This window comes from Enoplosus armatus, chromosome 2 (assembly GCF_043641665.1).
Source record: "Enoplosus armatus isolate fEnoArm2 chromosome 2, fEnoArm2.hap1, whole genome shotgun sequence".
Classification (NCBI taxonomy): Eukaryota; Metazoa; Chordata; class Actinopteri; order Centrarchiformes; family Enoplosidae; genus Enoplosus; species Enoplosus armatus.
The window spans coordinates 28821030-28838369 of record NC_092181.1 but is presented as its reverse complement, the minus strand read 5'-3'; the positions used below and the strand labels follow the sequence as shown (position 1 = coordinate 28838369).

The 17340-nt window shown below is 41.9% G+C and overlaps 1 protein-coding gene across 2 annotated transcripts; it reads left to right on the top strand.

The window, feature by feature from the left end:
* Positions 1–3882: 3882 nt before the first annotated feature.
* On the top strand, positions 3883–16717 carry LOC139298313 (equilibrative nucleoside transporter 1-like). Of its 2 annotated transcripts, none has more exons than XM_070921127.1 (12): positions 3883–3920; positions 4512–4593; positions 5966–6138; positions 11282–11421; positions 11501–11635; positions 11781–11878; positions 12291–12369; positions 13928–13995; positions 14422–14530; positions 15426–15511; positions 15707–15906; positions 16606–16717. In XM_070921127.1, the coding sequence occupies exons 1-12, from the start codon at positions 3895–3897 to the stop codon at positions 16715–16717; spliced, it is 1308 nt and encodes a 435-aa protein (XP_070777228.1). In that variant the 5' UTR covers positions 3883–3894. The 2 variants fall into 2 exon arrangements, with proteins under 2 accessions (XP_070777228.1, XP_070777227.1); XM_070921126.1 differs by having other exon boundaries at positions 3895–3920; positions 13946–13995.
* Positions 16718–17340: the final 623 nt, after the last annotated feature.

Genomic DNA, 17340 nt, shown 5'->3' with positions numbered 1-17340 from the left:
ATTTTTCTAAACACAGATTTTATTTGATTTTTTTATTTCATTTGGATTTTCGCCTTTAAAAATACATACCTTGTTAATAGATACATAAATAGATAACTACATATATATTAACATAACAAAGGCGACAATAGAGTTCATACAGCCATATCAGATGGCTCAGAGGTGGGATGGCTGGACGGATGTGAGCTACGGCAGGAGACGCCAGCGCTTCCGTCAGCCAACCTGGGGCTGGGATTATGCTCCTGACTGGGGGATGGACCGCGCACCTCCCGCCCCATTCATGGGACGGGCTCAGTTCCCCCATCCTAACCCTAACCCTAACCCTAACCCCCTAACCCTAACCCTAACCCAGTCAAATCAAATCCACTCCAAATTGCCTGAAACGTGCTCCTAACCACTTTCTGGGAACACCATTTAGTTAGGCATTTTTCACCTCCCTCCACACTTAGGCATTTTTCGATAAAAATTACCTCCATTCATTCTCTATGGAGAATAGCACACACTTGTATCTCCGGACAGGAACGTCCTACAGACTCGTGGCTGCTACCGTTGGAACGGCAATAGTCCATATATGCTAGACGAATGAGGGTTGCAAGTCTCTAGCACCTTCCCTTCAAAAGTTAGCAAACAAAAACCACTCGGCCAATCACAATCAATCACAAAACACACTTTGGCCAATATCTCCCGAACCGAACCTCGTACACTCTCCAAACCACCTTCCGTATACACTAATTACACCACGCTGAACACGTAGGAAGTGTCCCCAGCTCTCTACGACCTTCCCAAGCTGAGATACACAAAATCATGACCAAAGGAAGTGACGTATCTCCGCAACGGAAGCGAGTACAGAGTCGGGGGTGCTACCGTTGGAAAGGCCGGCCCACTATTTCAATTCAAGGACCTTGGTTTCAAGTCTCTACGACCTTCCGTTCAAAAGTTATTCACCAAAAAGTAAGTGAGCCCAGGCTCAACTCCAAAACCTCCTAATCATCACCTGTTTATTTCTAATGTTAAGACGGAGCTCCTCACAGTGACATCAGTGTTGATCAGTTTCATATTGATGAGTGTGATTTAATGTCACACTGATGGGAAACTGGTTTGACTGGTTGAGCTGCTTTCTTGATAACTGGTTTAATGTGTTTCTGGTGGATGGAGCATCATCCTGTCATTAATGATTGACACTAATCAGAGCTGACTGTATTGATCAGAGCTGCCGTTAATTATTGATCAGTGAGCTGCTGTAAAAGTTCATTTTATTACAAATTGATTCACAGCAGGATGTCTTCTGTCTGTAATTGATTAATGAATAAGTAAATAAGATATTAAGACAGAAATAAAGATAAATAAAGTGTAAAGTGCAGAGTAAAGACACTTGGAATTATCATATCAACATGACGTCTTTTTAAAAGTATCAGCCTGATCAAACATTTAATCTATTTGGACTAAATGTTTTCGTTTCATAATAAAATTAATTTTTATATGAACATTTTTGTTTGAATGTCAGTGATTATAACTCACATTACTGCTGCTGAAACATGAAAAAACTTTATTCTTTACAAACTAAAGTGAGACAGCTCAATGTGCAGGCAGAAACAAACAACAGTCTATTCAACATAAATAGCATGTTTTAAATGTCCTGTGTCACATCACAAACAGTTTTATTATTTAACATCATGAATATAATCTGTTTATTGTTGAATGTCATTAAAAATTAAAAAAATAAGCACAGTTTAATTTCGTCTTGGTACCTAAACTGTGGGTTTGCTCTGTTCTGTTATCACATCATCATCATTTACACAGAAACAAAGTCCACTAGACTTACTGATATCAGAGGTCAAAGGTCACTGTGGGCTGAAGAACTGATTTTGCTGAAACTGTAGAAACAACACAGACGGATGAGTGGAGGAAGATCTGTGGGAGGAAAGAGGATTTAAAGAAACGTGACAAACAGGAAGAAAGATTTCACAATTGACTGGAGAGAAAAAACGACTGACGCAGAGGACAAACTGAACAAGACGGGCAAAACTAACAGAGAAACCAATTAACAATCGAACAAAGTGAGACTGAGGCTGGTTAGGGTTCTTGTGGTTTAACCAGCAGGAATATTGAGTACCGGGGAAAATATCTGGAGAACATTGAGAGGACATCTGGGCCTGCTGTCGTCCTGCAGACACACTGAAGGTAAAACATGAAGCTGTTTTACTGAAAGTTAAGCTTAATTTTGTTGTTGGTATTAATATATATTTATTCTTAATGAGTGTTGTCTTTTATTTATGATTGTGTGAATTGGTAAAATATTTATATTGTTTTATTATCAGTGTGAGCAGCTTCAGGACGAGCAGGTTTAATTTATTGTTGGTTTGATGAAGTCTTTAAAAACCAATGAGCAACTTGAAACAAACATGTGACTGAACTTCAGAGTTTCTAAAGGATTCACTTCCTCCATGTGGGATGACACATGACAACACAATGTTTTCATACGGAACTAAACTTCTCTCAGTGTAGTGACAGCCCACTTCGGCCATCTCTACATAGTGCTGTTTTTGTTTTTCTGAAGTAACACTCTCTTCATCGTAGTGGCAATATACTAGTAGCATGGTAGTAGTATAGTAGAAGTGTAGGAGTGGTATTGTAGTATAGTGATATTAGTATAGTAGTATAGTGATGGTAGTAGTAGTAGTATTGTAGTATAGTGATAGTAGTAATAGTAGTATAGTGGTAGTAGTAGTAGTATAATAGTAGTAGTAGTATACTAGTTGTAAGGGGCTATAGCTACAATTGTGGTTGCATGTAGAACTGCATGTTAGAGCACAGGGTTTTACAGTAGCAGGGTGCCTACCGTTGGCACCATGATGAAGTGCCAAGTTTAGTTGGGGGAATCATGCTGACTGGATATTTTCTACTTGGGAACTGAGGAGCTGAGGCTGCATTAAAACCTGCAGACCAATGTCACTGTTGTTAGGGGGTATAACATGATGAACTGAGACGTAGCAGATGCATCGTGAGTTGTGTTCTGAATAAACTACATATGTTAAGAAAACAAATCTCGGCAATTGCATATGTTGTGGAGGACTACCCTGTTGCAACATTGAAGTAGTATAGTAGAAGTATAGTATTAGTAGTAGAAGTATAGTAGTCAGTAAAATAGTAGTATAGGGATCGTAGTGGCAATATATTATTGGCAAAGTAGTAGTACTACTTGTAGTGGCAGTATAGTAGTAGCATATTCGTAGTAGTACAGTAGTTGTAGTTGTAAAGTGTCATGAGATAACTTTTGTGGCTTTTGTAGTGATTTGGTGTTATATAAATAAAAATTGAATTGAATTGAATTGTTTCCCGCCCGTCCAGTTGTCAATAGCTTTCATTCACATATTTCTACCCTCACATTTCACCTTAATGACTTTGAAGTTCAAGGTCATTAAGGCAGCTGAAATGCACATTTTCACCTCTCTACTTCCTAATTAACCTGATCACCTGAAAAGAGGTGAAAATGTGTCGCCCTTTTCAAGCAGCTATAGATACCGATTTTAATGGAGAGCCAAACTGGACAAACACAAGAAGAGTGTTGTTTGGAAAACAAACCCAAAGAGGGATGGTTTTTAAAAAGTAGGGTTTAGTTAGGGTGATTATTTTCACACTGTTCGTTTCAACTGATTTTACCATTTGAACACCATTTATTAAAGAGAAGTATTCAGTACTCTGCTTGAATTCATATATAGTTTATGTTATTGAACAGTTACTAAGGTTTGTTTTCATGTCTTTCTGCTGCTCTCTCTCTTTATCGCTCTGTATCTCTCTGTCACACTGAGCTGCTATAAACACTCTCCCTTCTCACAGGACCTCTTCAGTCCATCAGATCTTCAGTTGATCAGGTCTTCAGTTCTTCAGAGGAAAATGGCCATCAGCTCACCAAGAGACAAGTGAAAACAACTTATTATTTTCACTGTTCAGTCCAATCAATAATCATAATCAATACTGCAGGATGTTACACATATTCTGATATTTTCTGATGTTTTAAGTTCCAAGTTAAAGTTTTAATGTTAAAAACTAAATCTGTGATCAAACACATCATCAGAAGCTACTGTCACTCTGATTGATTGACCCTAAGGGTCTAACCCTAACCCAGTAAAATACACAACAGTGAACCACACAACAGTAAAATACACAACAGTGAACCACACAACAGTGAAACACACGACAGTAAAACTCACAACAGTAAAACACGCAACAGTAAAATACACAACAGTGAAACACACAACAGTAAAATACACAACAGTGAAACACACAACAGTAAAACTCACAACAGTGAAACACACAACAGTAAAATACAAAACAGTGAAACACACAAGTTGCTCCCAATGGAGACCATGTGTGACTATGTAAGTGAGATCATTTACCACTTAAATGATTTAAGTGAAACACATAACAGTAAGCCACACAACAGCTGTGCGGCTCTCAGTTTTACAATAAAACATTTTAAATCATTTTATTTTGAAAAAATCTTCCCGCAGGTATTTTGGCGTCTGGCTGATCTTCTTCATGCTTGGTTTGGGCACATTGCTGCCCTGGAACTTCTTCATGACTGCTACCATGGTATGATATCACTTCCTGTCTGTTCCCCTTGCACACACCATTTTCTGCTCTGAATGAGATTTGATTTTGAAATTTTTATTCACAGTAAAAACTCTTACGTAACCCTAACAGAAATTGATTTAAACAAAGAGCTGCTGTAAAAACAACCACTGTTTTTATATTATATTTTATTTTGTTATGTCATGTTTACTGATGTGATATATTATATTATATTACACGAGAATAAACTACAATTAACGGTTTTAAAACCAGAAGTAAAGTTGGGCAAAAAGAAGCACCCTCTGCAGATCTGAACTGAACACTTTAATAAGGATTTAAACTATGATGATTTTCTATATTCAATAGATGTTTCAATATTCTGAACAACACTGAATGTTTCAAGATATATCTCCTTCCTCTGTTCCATTAAAACACATCAATGAGCGGATTAATCCACTGCTGAAAGTACTTCCCAACAACTGAAGCATAGTGTTCGTTCAGACAGGGCACTGAAGTCATCAGCTATTTCATATATACTTCAAAATCATTGGCTCATTCACAGCTGATTGGCTACCAGCTGACTGCTTATATCCAATCATATTCATGCAGGTGAACAGAGCAAGCATTATAACTATTAAAGCTGCTATTATTAATCTCAGCTAGTATTACAGCTGTAACTACTATTATCAGTCATATTTCCAGTATTATTATAATTATAGCTGCTATTTCTACTGCTAGTGCTGCCATACATCTCTCCCTGTCTGTCTGTCTGTCTGTCTGTGTCTCTACGTCTATCTCTCTCTCTCTGTCTCTTTCTGTCTGTCTGTCTGTCTCTCCCCCTCTCTCTCTCTCTCTCGCTCTCTCTCTCTCTCAAACCCAACTGGTCAAAGCAGATGACTGCCCACCTAGAGTCTGGTTCTGCTCGAGGTTTCTGCCTCTTAAAAGGAAGTTTTTCCTTGCCACTGTCGCCAAAGTGCTTGCTCATGGTGGGAACTGTTGGGTCTCTGTAATAACATTATAAAGAGTTGGTCTAGACCTGCTCTATTTTGTAAAGTGTCATGAGATGACTTTTGTTGTGATTTGGCGCTATATAAATAAAATTGAATTGAATTGAATTGAATATAACCTCTTGATTCGTCCACGTTAACAGTTAACTATTTCCTCTTCTCCTAATGTTTGTAGTTTAAGTCTAGTTTTAAAATGAAACTATATATGTGTGTGTTTTTAGAGATTTACATCTTCAGTAGGAACCAATGGGCTTGTAGCTGACAGGCACAGGCAAGAAGTCATAGAGTATTGGGAGACGAACTAACACATTGTTGGCTTGAGTCTGACCACAGGATTTGATCATCACATAAATATAATAACACCATAGTTCTGTCTGTCTCTCCAGTACTTCACCAGCCGTCTGAAGGACTACTCATTGGTTGATTCTTCAACCAATCAGACGGAGGCAGCAGGTGAACATCGCAGTGTTCTGGAGGCCAAATTCAACAATGTGATGACGCTGTGTGCCATGCTGCCACTGCTCCTCTGCACCTGCCTCAACTCCTTCCTGCACTCACTGTGAGTACTAAACACAACATCAACCCTAAGACTCCCACAACACACTGAACCCAATGAAAAAGAGTCCTGGGGGTCAAAGGGTCTTAAGCTGTGATCCCGGACCCTTCAGGAGAGACCACAGAGGTGTTTTCAGTTCCCAAAAGTTTTGGAATTGATCGAATAGATCGCCTCAGGCTGACTTAGACTTTAGACTTTATTTATCCCACAGCGGGGAAATTTACAAGTCACAGCAGTAAAGACAGAAAGGTGCAGAAACACACAGCAGAGAAGCACTGTGTCAATAAAAACCAGAAGTATTTTAAAAAAAAAACAATATAAATATTATAAATACAGATATAAAAAATATGGGGAACAAACAAAATAAATATAAATATATACACGGAAAATATCAATATGTACAGATGTGCAGATTTGTGTACAGAATTATGTAGCACTGTTAAACAGTCTTATCAGAATCAGAGAATCAGAAACTGTTTATTGCCAAGTAACATACATTACAAGGAATTTGCTGTGGTCTGAAGGTGCTATTGTTTTGATAACAAATAAGTAGAATATAAAAGCTAAAATAACAATAAGAATAAAAATAAAAATAAGATAAGATAAATAACAACAGTGCAGTGACCAGAATAAAGTAAAGTAAAGTGTCCAGATAAAGTGTCCAGTAGGGGGTGGGTGCGTTAATGTAACGCAGTGGGGACAGGGGTGATGTACGTTAATATAACGTATAGCTTGTATAGCTTGTGGTAGTGTTCGGGGGGGTGTCAGTGAGAGTTTGTCAGGTTGACTGCAGAGGGGAAGAAACTGTTTTTGTGGCGGGAGGTTTTGGTCCTGATGGACCGCAGCCTCCTGCCAGAGGGGAGGGGGTCGAACAGATGGTGTCCGGGGTGGGAGGGGTCGGCAGCGATCTTCCTGGCTCTCCTCAGGGTCCTGGAGGAGTACAGGTCCTGAAGAGATGGGAGGTTGCAGCCGATCACCCTCTCTGCAGAGCGGATGATACGCTGCAGTCTGCGTCTGTCCTTGGTGGAGGCAGCAGCGTACCAGACGGTGATGGAGGAGGTGAGGATGGACTCTATGATGGCAGTGTAGAAGTGAACCAGCATTTTTTGTGGCAGGTTAAACTTCCTCAGCTGCCTCAGGAAGTACATCCTCTGTTGGGCTTTCTTGATGAGGGAGCTGATGTTCAGCTCCCACCGGAGGTCCTGGCTGATGATGGAGCCCAGGAAACGGAAGGACTCCACAGTGTCCACTGGAGAGTCACACAGGGTGATGGGGGCGGGTGGGGCTGCGCTCTTCCTAAAGTCAACAACCATCTCCACTGTCTTTGAAGCGTTAAGCTCCAGGTTGTTGCTGTTGCACCAGGTCACCAGGTGGTCAATCTCCCACCTGTAGGCAGACTCATCCTCTCCAGAGATGAGTCCGATGAGGGTGGTGTCGTCCGCGAACTTCAGGAGCTTGACGGACTGGTGACTGGAGGTGCAGCTGTTGGTGTACAGGGAGAAGAGTAGTGGAGAAAGAACGCAGCCTTGAGGGGAGCCGGTGCTGATCGTCCGCGAGTCTGAGACGTGTTTCCCCAGCTTCACGTGCTGCTTCCTGTCAGACAGGAAATCTGTGATCCACCTGCAGGTGGGGTCAGGCACGTTGAGCTGGGAGAGCTTGTCCTGAAGAAGAGCCGGGACGATGGTGTTGAAGGCAGAGCTGAAGTCCACAAACAGGATCCTGGCATAGGATCCTGCGGAGTCCAGGTGCTGGAGGATGAAGTGTAGAGCCAGGTTGACGGCGTCGTCTACAGACCTGTTGGCTCTGTAGGCGAACTGCAGGGGGTCCAGCAGACGGTCTGTGATGGATTTGAGGTGGGACAGGACCAGGCGTTCAAATGATTTCATGACCACAGAGGTCAGGGCGACGGGTCTGTAGTCATTTAATCCTGTGGGCCCTGGTTTTTTGGGGACGGGGATGATGGTGGAGGCCTTGAAGCAGGCTGGCACGTGGCATGTCTCCAGTGAGGTGTTGAAGATGTCCGTGAACACCGGAGACAGCTGATCGGCGCAGCGCTTCAGGCAGGATGGGGAGATGGAGTCTGGTCCAGCAGCTTTACGCGGGTTTTGTCTCTTGAAGAGTCTGTTCACATCTCTTTCAAGGACAGACAGAGGTGTCGATGCTGGAGGAGTGGGGGGCACTGTGGGGGGCAGCTGTGGTGGTAGGAGGTGTGAGAGTTCAGCCCCAGGTGTGATGAGGGGGTTGGGGCTGTTGGGCTGGAGCTGGTGGGTGATGGTGTGGGGGATGGTGTCAGGACTGTCCCATTGTCTTTCAAAACGACAGTAGAAGTCGTTGAGGCTGTTGGCGAGGCGTCGGTCGTTAGCAGAGTTGGGGGCTCTTGGCTTGTAGTTGGTGATCTGCCTGAGCCCCCTCCACACAGAAGCAGAGTCGTTGGAGGAGAACTGGTCTTGTAGTCTCTCTGAGTACAGTCGTTTAGCTTCCCTCACCGCCTTGCTAAACTTGTACTTGGCTTCCTTAAACTCTGTTCTGTTGCCACTCTTAAACGCCTCTTCCTTTTCCAACCTCAGCTGTCGCAGTCTTGCTGTGAACCAGGGTTTGTCGTTGTTGTAACTCACCCTGGTCCGAGTTGGTACGCAGCAGTCCTCACAGAAGCTGATATATGAAGTCACAGCCTCTGTGTACTCATCCAGACTGTTGGTAGCAGTCCTGAAAACATCCCAGTCAGTACAGTCCAAACACGCCTTCAGGTCCTCTGCAGCTTCACTGGTCCACTTCTTCGAAGTTCTCACAACAGGCTTAGAAAGTTTTAATTTCTGCCTGTATGTGGGAATCAGGTGGACATATATATATTATATAGCATAATATATACATATATATATTATTATAGCAGTAGGAATGAACGACCTACGGTAGTGCTCCGTCTTACACCGTGGGTGTAACTGCTGAAAGAGCTGCTCAGGTCCTCCACAGTCTCATGCAGCAGGTGAGAGGTGTTGTCCACGATGGATGTCAGCTTGGCTAACATCCTCCTCTCCCCCACCTCCTCAATGGAGCCCAGTGGACAGTCCAGAACAGAGCCGGCTCGCCTAATCAGTCTGTTGAGCCTCCTCCTGTCCCTGTCCATGCTGCCCCCCCCCCAGCAGACCACAGCATAGAAGATAGCCGAAGCTACCACAGTGTCATAAAAAGTCCGGAGCAGTTTCCTGCACACACTGAAGGGCCTCAGCAGGTGGAGGCAGCTTTGGCCCTTCTTGCACATGGCCTGAGTGTGATCAGAACAGTCCAGTTTATTGTTAAGGAGAACACCCAGGAATTTGTAGTTCTCCACCACCTCAATGTCCAAACCCTGGATGTTCACCGGTGTGATGCTGGATGACTTCCTCCCGAAATCGATCATCATCTCCTTCGTCTTGCTGGTGTTGATGTGAAGCTGGTTGAGCTCACACCAGCTGACAAAGTCGCTGATGACCTCCCTGTATTCCAGGTCATTCCCCTCAGACACGCATCCAACGATGGCAGTGTCATCAGAGAACTTCTGGATGGGACAACTAACAGTGTTGTGTCTGAAGTCTGAGGTGTAGAGGGTGAAGAGGAATGGAGAGAGAACAGTACACTGGGGGGCGCCCGTGCTGCAAACCACCACATCAGACACACAGTCCCGGAGCCTCCCATACTGTGGTCTGTTGGTGAGGTAGTCGATTGTCCATGAAGCCAGGTGAGGGTCCACTCCCACTCCTTCCAACTTCCCCCTCAGCAGTGCTGGCTGGATGGTGTTGAAGGCACTGGAGAAGTCAAAGTGGACTGGTGACGGTCTGGTGTTAATAAGGAAGGGGACAAGCAGGGGGGTGGAGTGGAGGGCAGCTTGGGGAGGTGTGAAGAGGGGGCAGGATAGGTGGGGGAGGGAGACTGGGCGGAATCAAATCTGTTGAAAAACAGGTTCAGTTGGTTAATGTCCAGAGATCCTTCCTTATTTGTTGCCGGAGCTGCTTCTGGATGTTCCGCAGCTGCTCTTTGTCCCCCGACCTAAAGGCCCTCTTCTTTTCATTCAGCAGGGCCTTAATGTCGGGGGTCACCCAGGCTTTGTTGTTGGGAAAACACTGTACCTTCTTGGAAGGCACCGTATTCTCCACACAGAAGTTGATATAGTCCGTAATGCAGTGGGTCAAACTGTCAATGTCCTCCCCATGAGGGCTGCAGAGTGCTTCCCAGTCTGTTGTTTCAAAGCAGTCCCTGAGCCTTGCACTGGCCACCTCAGACCACACCATCACTGACCTCTCCACAGGTGGATGTTTATTCACCAGGGGGTTGTAGTCAGGAAGGAGGTGAACGAGGTTCAGATCTGATCGGCCAAGCAGGGGGAGGGGGAGTGAGGTGTATGCATCCTTGGTGTTTGCATACAGTAGGTCCAGAGTTTTATTGTCCCTGCTGTGGCATTTCACATATTGGGTGAAGGTGGGGAGAGTAGCAGACAGGGAAGCGTGATTGAAGTCACCGGAGATGAGGAATAGGGATTGGGGGTGCCGAGTCTGTAGCTGAGAGACGGCAGTGTGAATGAGCTCACAGGCTGCAGCAGCATCGGCCGATGGAGGGATGTACACAGTTATAGCAATAACATGCGAGAACTACCTCGGGAGGTAGTATGGCCGAATACCAACAGCTAGCAGCTCAGTGTCTCTGGTGCAGCGCTGCTCCTTGACGCTGATGTGTCCCGGGTTGCACCATCTCTCGTTTACAAACATAGCAATACCCTGCCCTTCTTCTTACCGCTCTCCGCAGCTTTCCTCGGCCCGAATAAGATGAAAACCATCCAGGGTTGTGTTTGAGTCCGGGGAAAGTTCATTTAGCCACATCTCGGTGAAGCACATGAGACTACACTCACGATACTCCCTCTGAAGCCGGGTTAGTGCCGTTAGTTCGTCCATCTTGTTGGGGAGAGACTTTCTGGCTTAACAAGAAACAGTCTCACTCAAGGAGAAGTCTTGCTCTGAAATCTCGTGAGAGGTGAGCTGTGGCAGGAAGACAACAGTGTTTCTGGTTAAACAAGTTTCCTTCTTGCTTTTCCTTGTCTGAGTTTATCAAAGCTGCTTTTCTTCTTTATGTAACCCCTTGAGCTCTCAGCCAATCCTTGATCTTCTACCTGTGTCAGTATTTCGCAGCGTCTGCGTGTGATGGGCAGTCTGCTCGTCATTATGTTCGTCTTTATCGCCACCGCTGTCCTCGTCAAAGTTCCTTTGGAGCCGCTGCCTTTCTTCTCCGTTACCATGGTGAAGATCGTCATCATCAACTGTGAGTCTGTTAGTTTGTTGATGAGTCTATTTATTGTTGAGTCTGTTTGATGTTTCTTTGTTTGTTTGTTTGTTTACAGCCTTCGGGGCAGTGCTGCAGGGTAGTCTGTTTGGGATGGCCGGGTTGCTGCCAGCTTCATATACGACTCCCATTATGAGTGGTCAGGGACTCGCTGGAACCTTTGCTGCCTTCGCCATGACCTGCGCCATCGCAAGTCTGATCAATAACTAGAAAAGATCTATTCCCTTTATTGATGATGTAAAAATAATGTTATACTGTTGAAGTCAAAGATAAAGAATTATTTATTATAAAATAATCCTTTTATATTCTCCTTTCCTTCCTTGCTTCCTCTTGTGTAGGTGGCTCAGAGCTTCAGGATGCAGCGTTCGGTTATTTCATCACAGCCTGTGTTGTTATTTTTCTGTCCGTCCTCTCCTACGTCCTGCTTCCTAAACTGGTAATCAACACACATACCTGGCACACACAGACCTGACGCACATGGGAGAAGTTTGCCCTCAGGGCTTCCTGCCAAAAAGATTTTCTGCCAGAAAGGGCAATCAAGCAGTTTAGGTGCCTAAACCTAACCAAACTGCTACCTTTAACACTGTGTTAGAAAGGCTTTCTTAAAAAAAACTACTTGATTAGGTTCAGGAAAACCTAAGTTAGGACTTTGTCGCTCTTTATACTACATCACCTGACTTCCCAATGCCTTTCGGCCTGTTTAGTTTTTCTAGTTTCCTCACAGAGTGATGTTAAACTGTTATATCTCCTTATTCAACCTCGGCCATCATCCAATCAGAATGCATGGTTTCATGGTTTTTTAATGTTTGACAGTGTTTCATATTTCATATGTGTGTTTGTGTTTTCAGGAGTTTTTCCACTTTTATCAGGAGAGAAACAGGAAACAGAGATCAGATGAGGAGAACTCTTTAAATCTGATGAACAGAGGTATGAAGTAAACATATCGACACTCTGGTCTTCAGTTTAGGTTTAATTTAGTTTACCTTACATTTAGTTTAGTTAGGTTTTAGTATAGTTTAGTTTAGTTTAATTTAATTCAATCCAATTCAATTTAATTTAATTGAGTCCAGTTTAGTTTTAATCTAGTTTAGTTTCAATTCAATTTTATTAAATTTTATTTATACAGTGCCAAATCATAACAGAAGTCATCTCAGGGCACTTTACATATAGAGCAGATCTAGACCAGACTCTTTATAATATTATTACAGAGACACAACAGTTCCACACCATGCAAGAACTTGGCAACAGTGGCAAGGAAAAACTTCCTTTAACAGGCAGAAACCTCAGAACAGAATGGGACTCTAGGTTGGGTTGAGAGAGAAAGAGAGAGGGGAGAGAGAGAGCAGGAGGAAAGAGAACATACAGTAGCATAGAGATATAAAGCAATAGTAATGGTAATGGTAATAAAATTAATATTGATAAAGATAATATTAGTAATAATAATAATAAGACTAATAATAATAATAATAATTGTAGGAACAGGAACATGAACAGTAGGTGGCTGAGAGAGAGTGTGTCTGCCTCAAGAACCCAAACAGGTCATCAGTTTATCGCAGGGCAGACATATAGAGACAGACAGAAAGACAACCATTCATACTGCAATGCCATCTAGAGTAACTATATCTTTAGATAATGTGGTCAGAGGTGGTCGAGGCCCAATACAATAACTTCAGTTTTGTCTGAGTTTAGCTTCAGATGGTTTCAGGTCATCAAGGTTTTTATGTCCTCAAGGCATGCTTGAAGTTTAGCTAACTGGTTTCATCTGGCTTGATCGATAGATATAATTGGTTATCATCTGCATAACAATGAAAGTTTATGGATTGTTTCCTAATGATGTTGCCTAAGGGAAGCATATATAAATGAAGGAATGAATAGAATTGGTCCGAGCACAGAACCTTGTGGAACTCTATGACTAACTTTCTGCATGGAGGATTCACCATTAACATGTACAAACTGAGATCGATCTGATAAATACGACTTAAACCAAAAGAAACCTGGGGTTGTTCTTGTTCTCCTCTATTAATGACGAGTAACAGGCTGCTCTACGAGTAACTGGCATTACAGAAGGCCTTCATATATGTTTTAAGACTATCTTGCCAGACTAAACGTGATCCTTCCGAACTGGTGGAGCGCCATTTCCTTTCAAAATTTAGTTTAGTTTAGTTTAAATTTAGTTTAGCTTTAGTTTTAGTTTGGTTTAAGTATAGTTTAGTTTAAGTTTAGTTTAGCTTTAGTCTAGTCTAGTTTAGTTTAGTTGAATTTAATATAGTTTACTGTAGTTTAGTTTTAGACTAGTTTAGTTTACATTTAGGTCAGTTTAAATTGAGTTAAATGTAGTTTTAGTTTAATTTAGTTTGCCTAGCTGACAGTTGTGTTAAAGCTCATGTATAGTATGTATACCTCAGTATAGTCTTTAAGTCAAATTGCCCTAAAGTTGAAAAGTGTCAATTTTCTCCTTCTGCTGCTTCTTCTTCATCTCCTTCAGAGTGTAAAGGTGAAGAAGTTGATCTGAACAGACGACAGAGCATCTCCATGATGAAAATCTTTAAGAAGGTCAGACACACAAAAGGCCAACTGTCATCACTGATTTATCAATCAAATCATTATCTAAAGATTTGATCATATTTCTGAGTGATCGGCCTCAGCTCAGTGTTCATCAGTGTCCGTTTGTTTGCAGCAGTGAGAGTTTTTAATTTTCTATATATGCGTGAATGTAGTTGTTTAGTTTATGAGCTACATAATGAAAATTCAGCAGTTTGTTCCTTTCAGAATCAGAATCAGAATAAGAAATACTTTATTGATCCCAGGGGGGAAATTACACTTTAAAGAAGCAGGTGACACCTTAATACAGGTGACTGTTCAGGTGTGACCGGAGATACATTAACCTTTAACCATCTTGATTATTCACTAATTAGACTGATTAATCATGTGTGTCTGTAACATTTAACCCATTCCTGCCTGCTGACTTTTAACCTTCAGATTCGGCTGTTGGCTCTGTCAGTCTGTTTCACTTTCACCATCACCATTGGCACGTTTCCCGCCATCACCGCAGACACCAGATCCACCCTCACTGACAGAGGCACCTGGGGTGAGTTGACACAAGAATAATCAGAAGGTTTCTGCTTCTGTGGTGGTCTCATGTTCATCCACCTTTAGTTGTGTCTGATTAGTTCTTCTTCTACTTCATCTTTTTCTCTTAGCCGTTTCAGTGTCCTAACGCTGCAGTTAACAGTAACAATTCTGCGTCATCTTCCTCATGAACCTCAGAGGAAAAATCACAATTTAAGTTTGTGTTTCAATGTAGGAGAAAAACACATTTTGTGAAGAACACACTGCTGTTTTAACTGTTGTGGTTGTATTCGTGCTCATCAGCAGTTAACACATTTCATGTTCATCAGGGTTGATTTCTCTCTCAGTCCAAACTCAGTGCAGCTGTTGTCTGCTTTCTCGCTGATTTGCACTGTGTTGATTTTCACCTCAGCTGCTGTGAGACCAATCAGAGGCCACATTTCCACTTGTCATTTCAATTATCAGATCAAATCCAGATGAGATATAAGAGTCTTTAATTTACATTCACTTTCATTTACACAGGAGGTGGTGATGCACCTGAAGCTGTTTGGTGACTGATAAAAAATGCCATTTAGTTACAATAGCAGTTTAGCTAGAATTAGCTAATAACTTTTTTTTAATACCTTTATTTAGGAAAACAAAGTCTGGCTATTACAATATCAAGTTGGTAACAAAGTACAGACTGAGCTTAAAACAATAGAAATAAGGAAAAAATGAATAAAAAATGAATAAATAACCTGTCACCTGTTTGCCATCTCTGACTTCTGTTGATCTCTTGATCTTGTTCATATATTTGCCACTGTGTGTGGGTGGAACTGTGGGATTATACAGGTGTCATTTTTAACTTCAAGGTTGATCTTACGTTCAAAAATGGACGACTTTAACGGAACGTTTTAACTTTTTTTCTTTAACAGACCAGTACTTCATCCCAGTCAGCTGTTTCCTGCTCTTTAACCTGTGTGACTGGGGTGGGCGGAGCTTAACAGCCGTCTGTATGTGGGTGAGTTTAATATCAAACATAAAACAATAACATTAAACATTAAACAGCTCCTGGATCGGTTTAGTGATCCACAGGGACACCAAACACACTAACACGTCCTCCTCTGTCTTCACCGAGTTCATACTGTACAGTTGTTTCAACCCAACTGAAAGCCATGAAATGGATTAATTGATCAGTTATTGTCTCTGTTTCCAGCCAGAGAAGGACAGCCTGTTACTTCCTGTGTCCGTTGTGTGTCGTCTCGTCTTCGTCCCTCTCTTCATGTTGTGTAACGTTCAGCCTCGTCTCCACCTGCCCGTCTTCTTCCACCATGACGGCTGGTTCATCTTCTTCATGATCCTCTTTGCCTTCAGTAACGGATACCTGGCCAGCCTCTGCATGTGCTTCGGACCCAAGTAAGAAACTGATACATGTCAAAACAAACCAAAACACACCAAACACACCAAGCACACCAAACAAACCAAAACACACCGAAAACACTAAACAAACCAAAACACACCAAAAAAGGAAAAGGAAAACATGTATTCACCGCTGATAGAATGACTTCCATAATTAGGAATCTCTAATGCACCTGTGTGAAACTCCTTTCCACAACTCTTCAATCAGCATTCAGTCCATATCCATCTATAAAAGATGCCACCTCTGTGTTGATATTTGCAAGCATGGATCAAAGAGGCCAAAGGCATGTAAGGAGAGGAAGAGGCAGAGAAAGAGGAGAAATCTGATGCAGTAGAATAAACATGTTTATTTAGAGTTTGGGTGACACTCTTTCTTGGTTCATTGGTGAACACAGAAGGCTGTACCATAATCTCATAATCTCTGATGTCTGAATGTGTCTAGTCTAGGTGCTTATAGTAGGCCTTGTCATGTCAATGACCTGCACACAAGAAGAACATGAATGAAAAAAACCTTCTACTGGATTCTGACAAATATAAACTTCATATTAACAATTTTACAATTGTTCATATTAACTCATACATTTTAAATGACCAAAAAATACTTTGTAATAAAGTTCATATTAAATGTTAAATTAAACACTATATATTTGTAATGAATGTAATAATAATTAACTCATATTTCTTGTTGTTCTACAGGAATGTTCTTCCTCATGAAGCAGAAACAGCTGGGACCATCATGGCTTTCTTTCTCTCTCTGGGTTTGGCTTTAGGAGCTGCTCTGTCCTTCCTCTTCAGAGCACTGGTCTAACTGGGAAAGTGTATTTTTATTGCTGGTTTAACTGGAAACTACATCTTAACTACTTCACTAACTGGAAAACTACATCTTTATTACTGATCTAACTGGACTAACTAACTATCTGTTTACCACAGGATTAACTGGAAGACAAACAGTGTGTTTGTTACTGGTCTGACTGGGAGAAAATGTTCATTAAACGTTTCTGTTCAGGGTTCAGGGTTAAAGTTACAGTTTACTGTCAAACCGTCAGATGTTGCAGCATCACTGAGATTTACCTGAAAAGGAATCGTGCTGCTCAACAGACCAGAGTTAGCATTTTGTCCTGATGGTGGCACTACAGAAAACATCATCAGGAACAGAAACATCTACAGTTCATATCCGTCTGTTAAAGACTGACATTATGAGGCCTCTGACAGGACAAAGACTGACTGGAAGAGAAAGTACACTGATATTTATAGACATATGTACAGTATATAATATTTATACAAACAACATATAAATATTCAGTCAGAGTGTTTTTTTCGTCATGTCAGTGAAATTTCCGCAAATATTATTTAAAGATCACTGAATAAACCAGATGATCACTGAATAAACCAGATGAATTATTTTTTCAACAACATCAGAGAGAAGAAATA

What these genes read in the sequence shown, in the direction of transcription:
- LOC139298313 (XM_070921127.1), top strand. Translation starts at nt 3,895, where the DNA reads ATGGCCATCAGCTCACCAAGAGACAA. An exon ending in CATGACCTGCGCCATCGCAA is followed by an intron (nt 11,636 to 11,780) that starts GTCTGATCAATA and finishes CCTCTTGTGTAG; the next exon opens with GTGGCTCAGAGCTTCAGGAT. An exon ending in TAACAGCCGTCTGTATGTGG is followed by an intron (nt 15,512 to 15,706) that starts GTGAGTTTAATA and finishes CTCTGTTTCCAG; the next exon opens with CCAGAGAAGGACAGCCTGTT.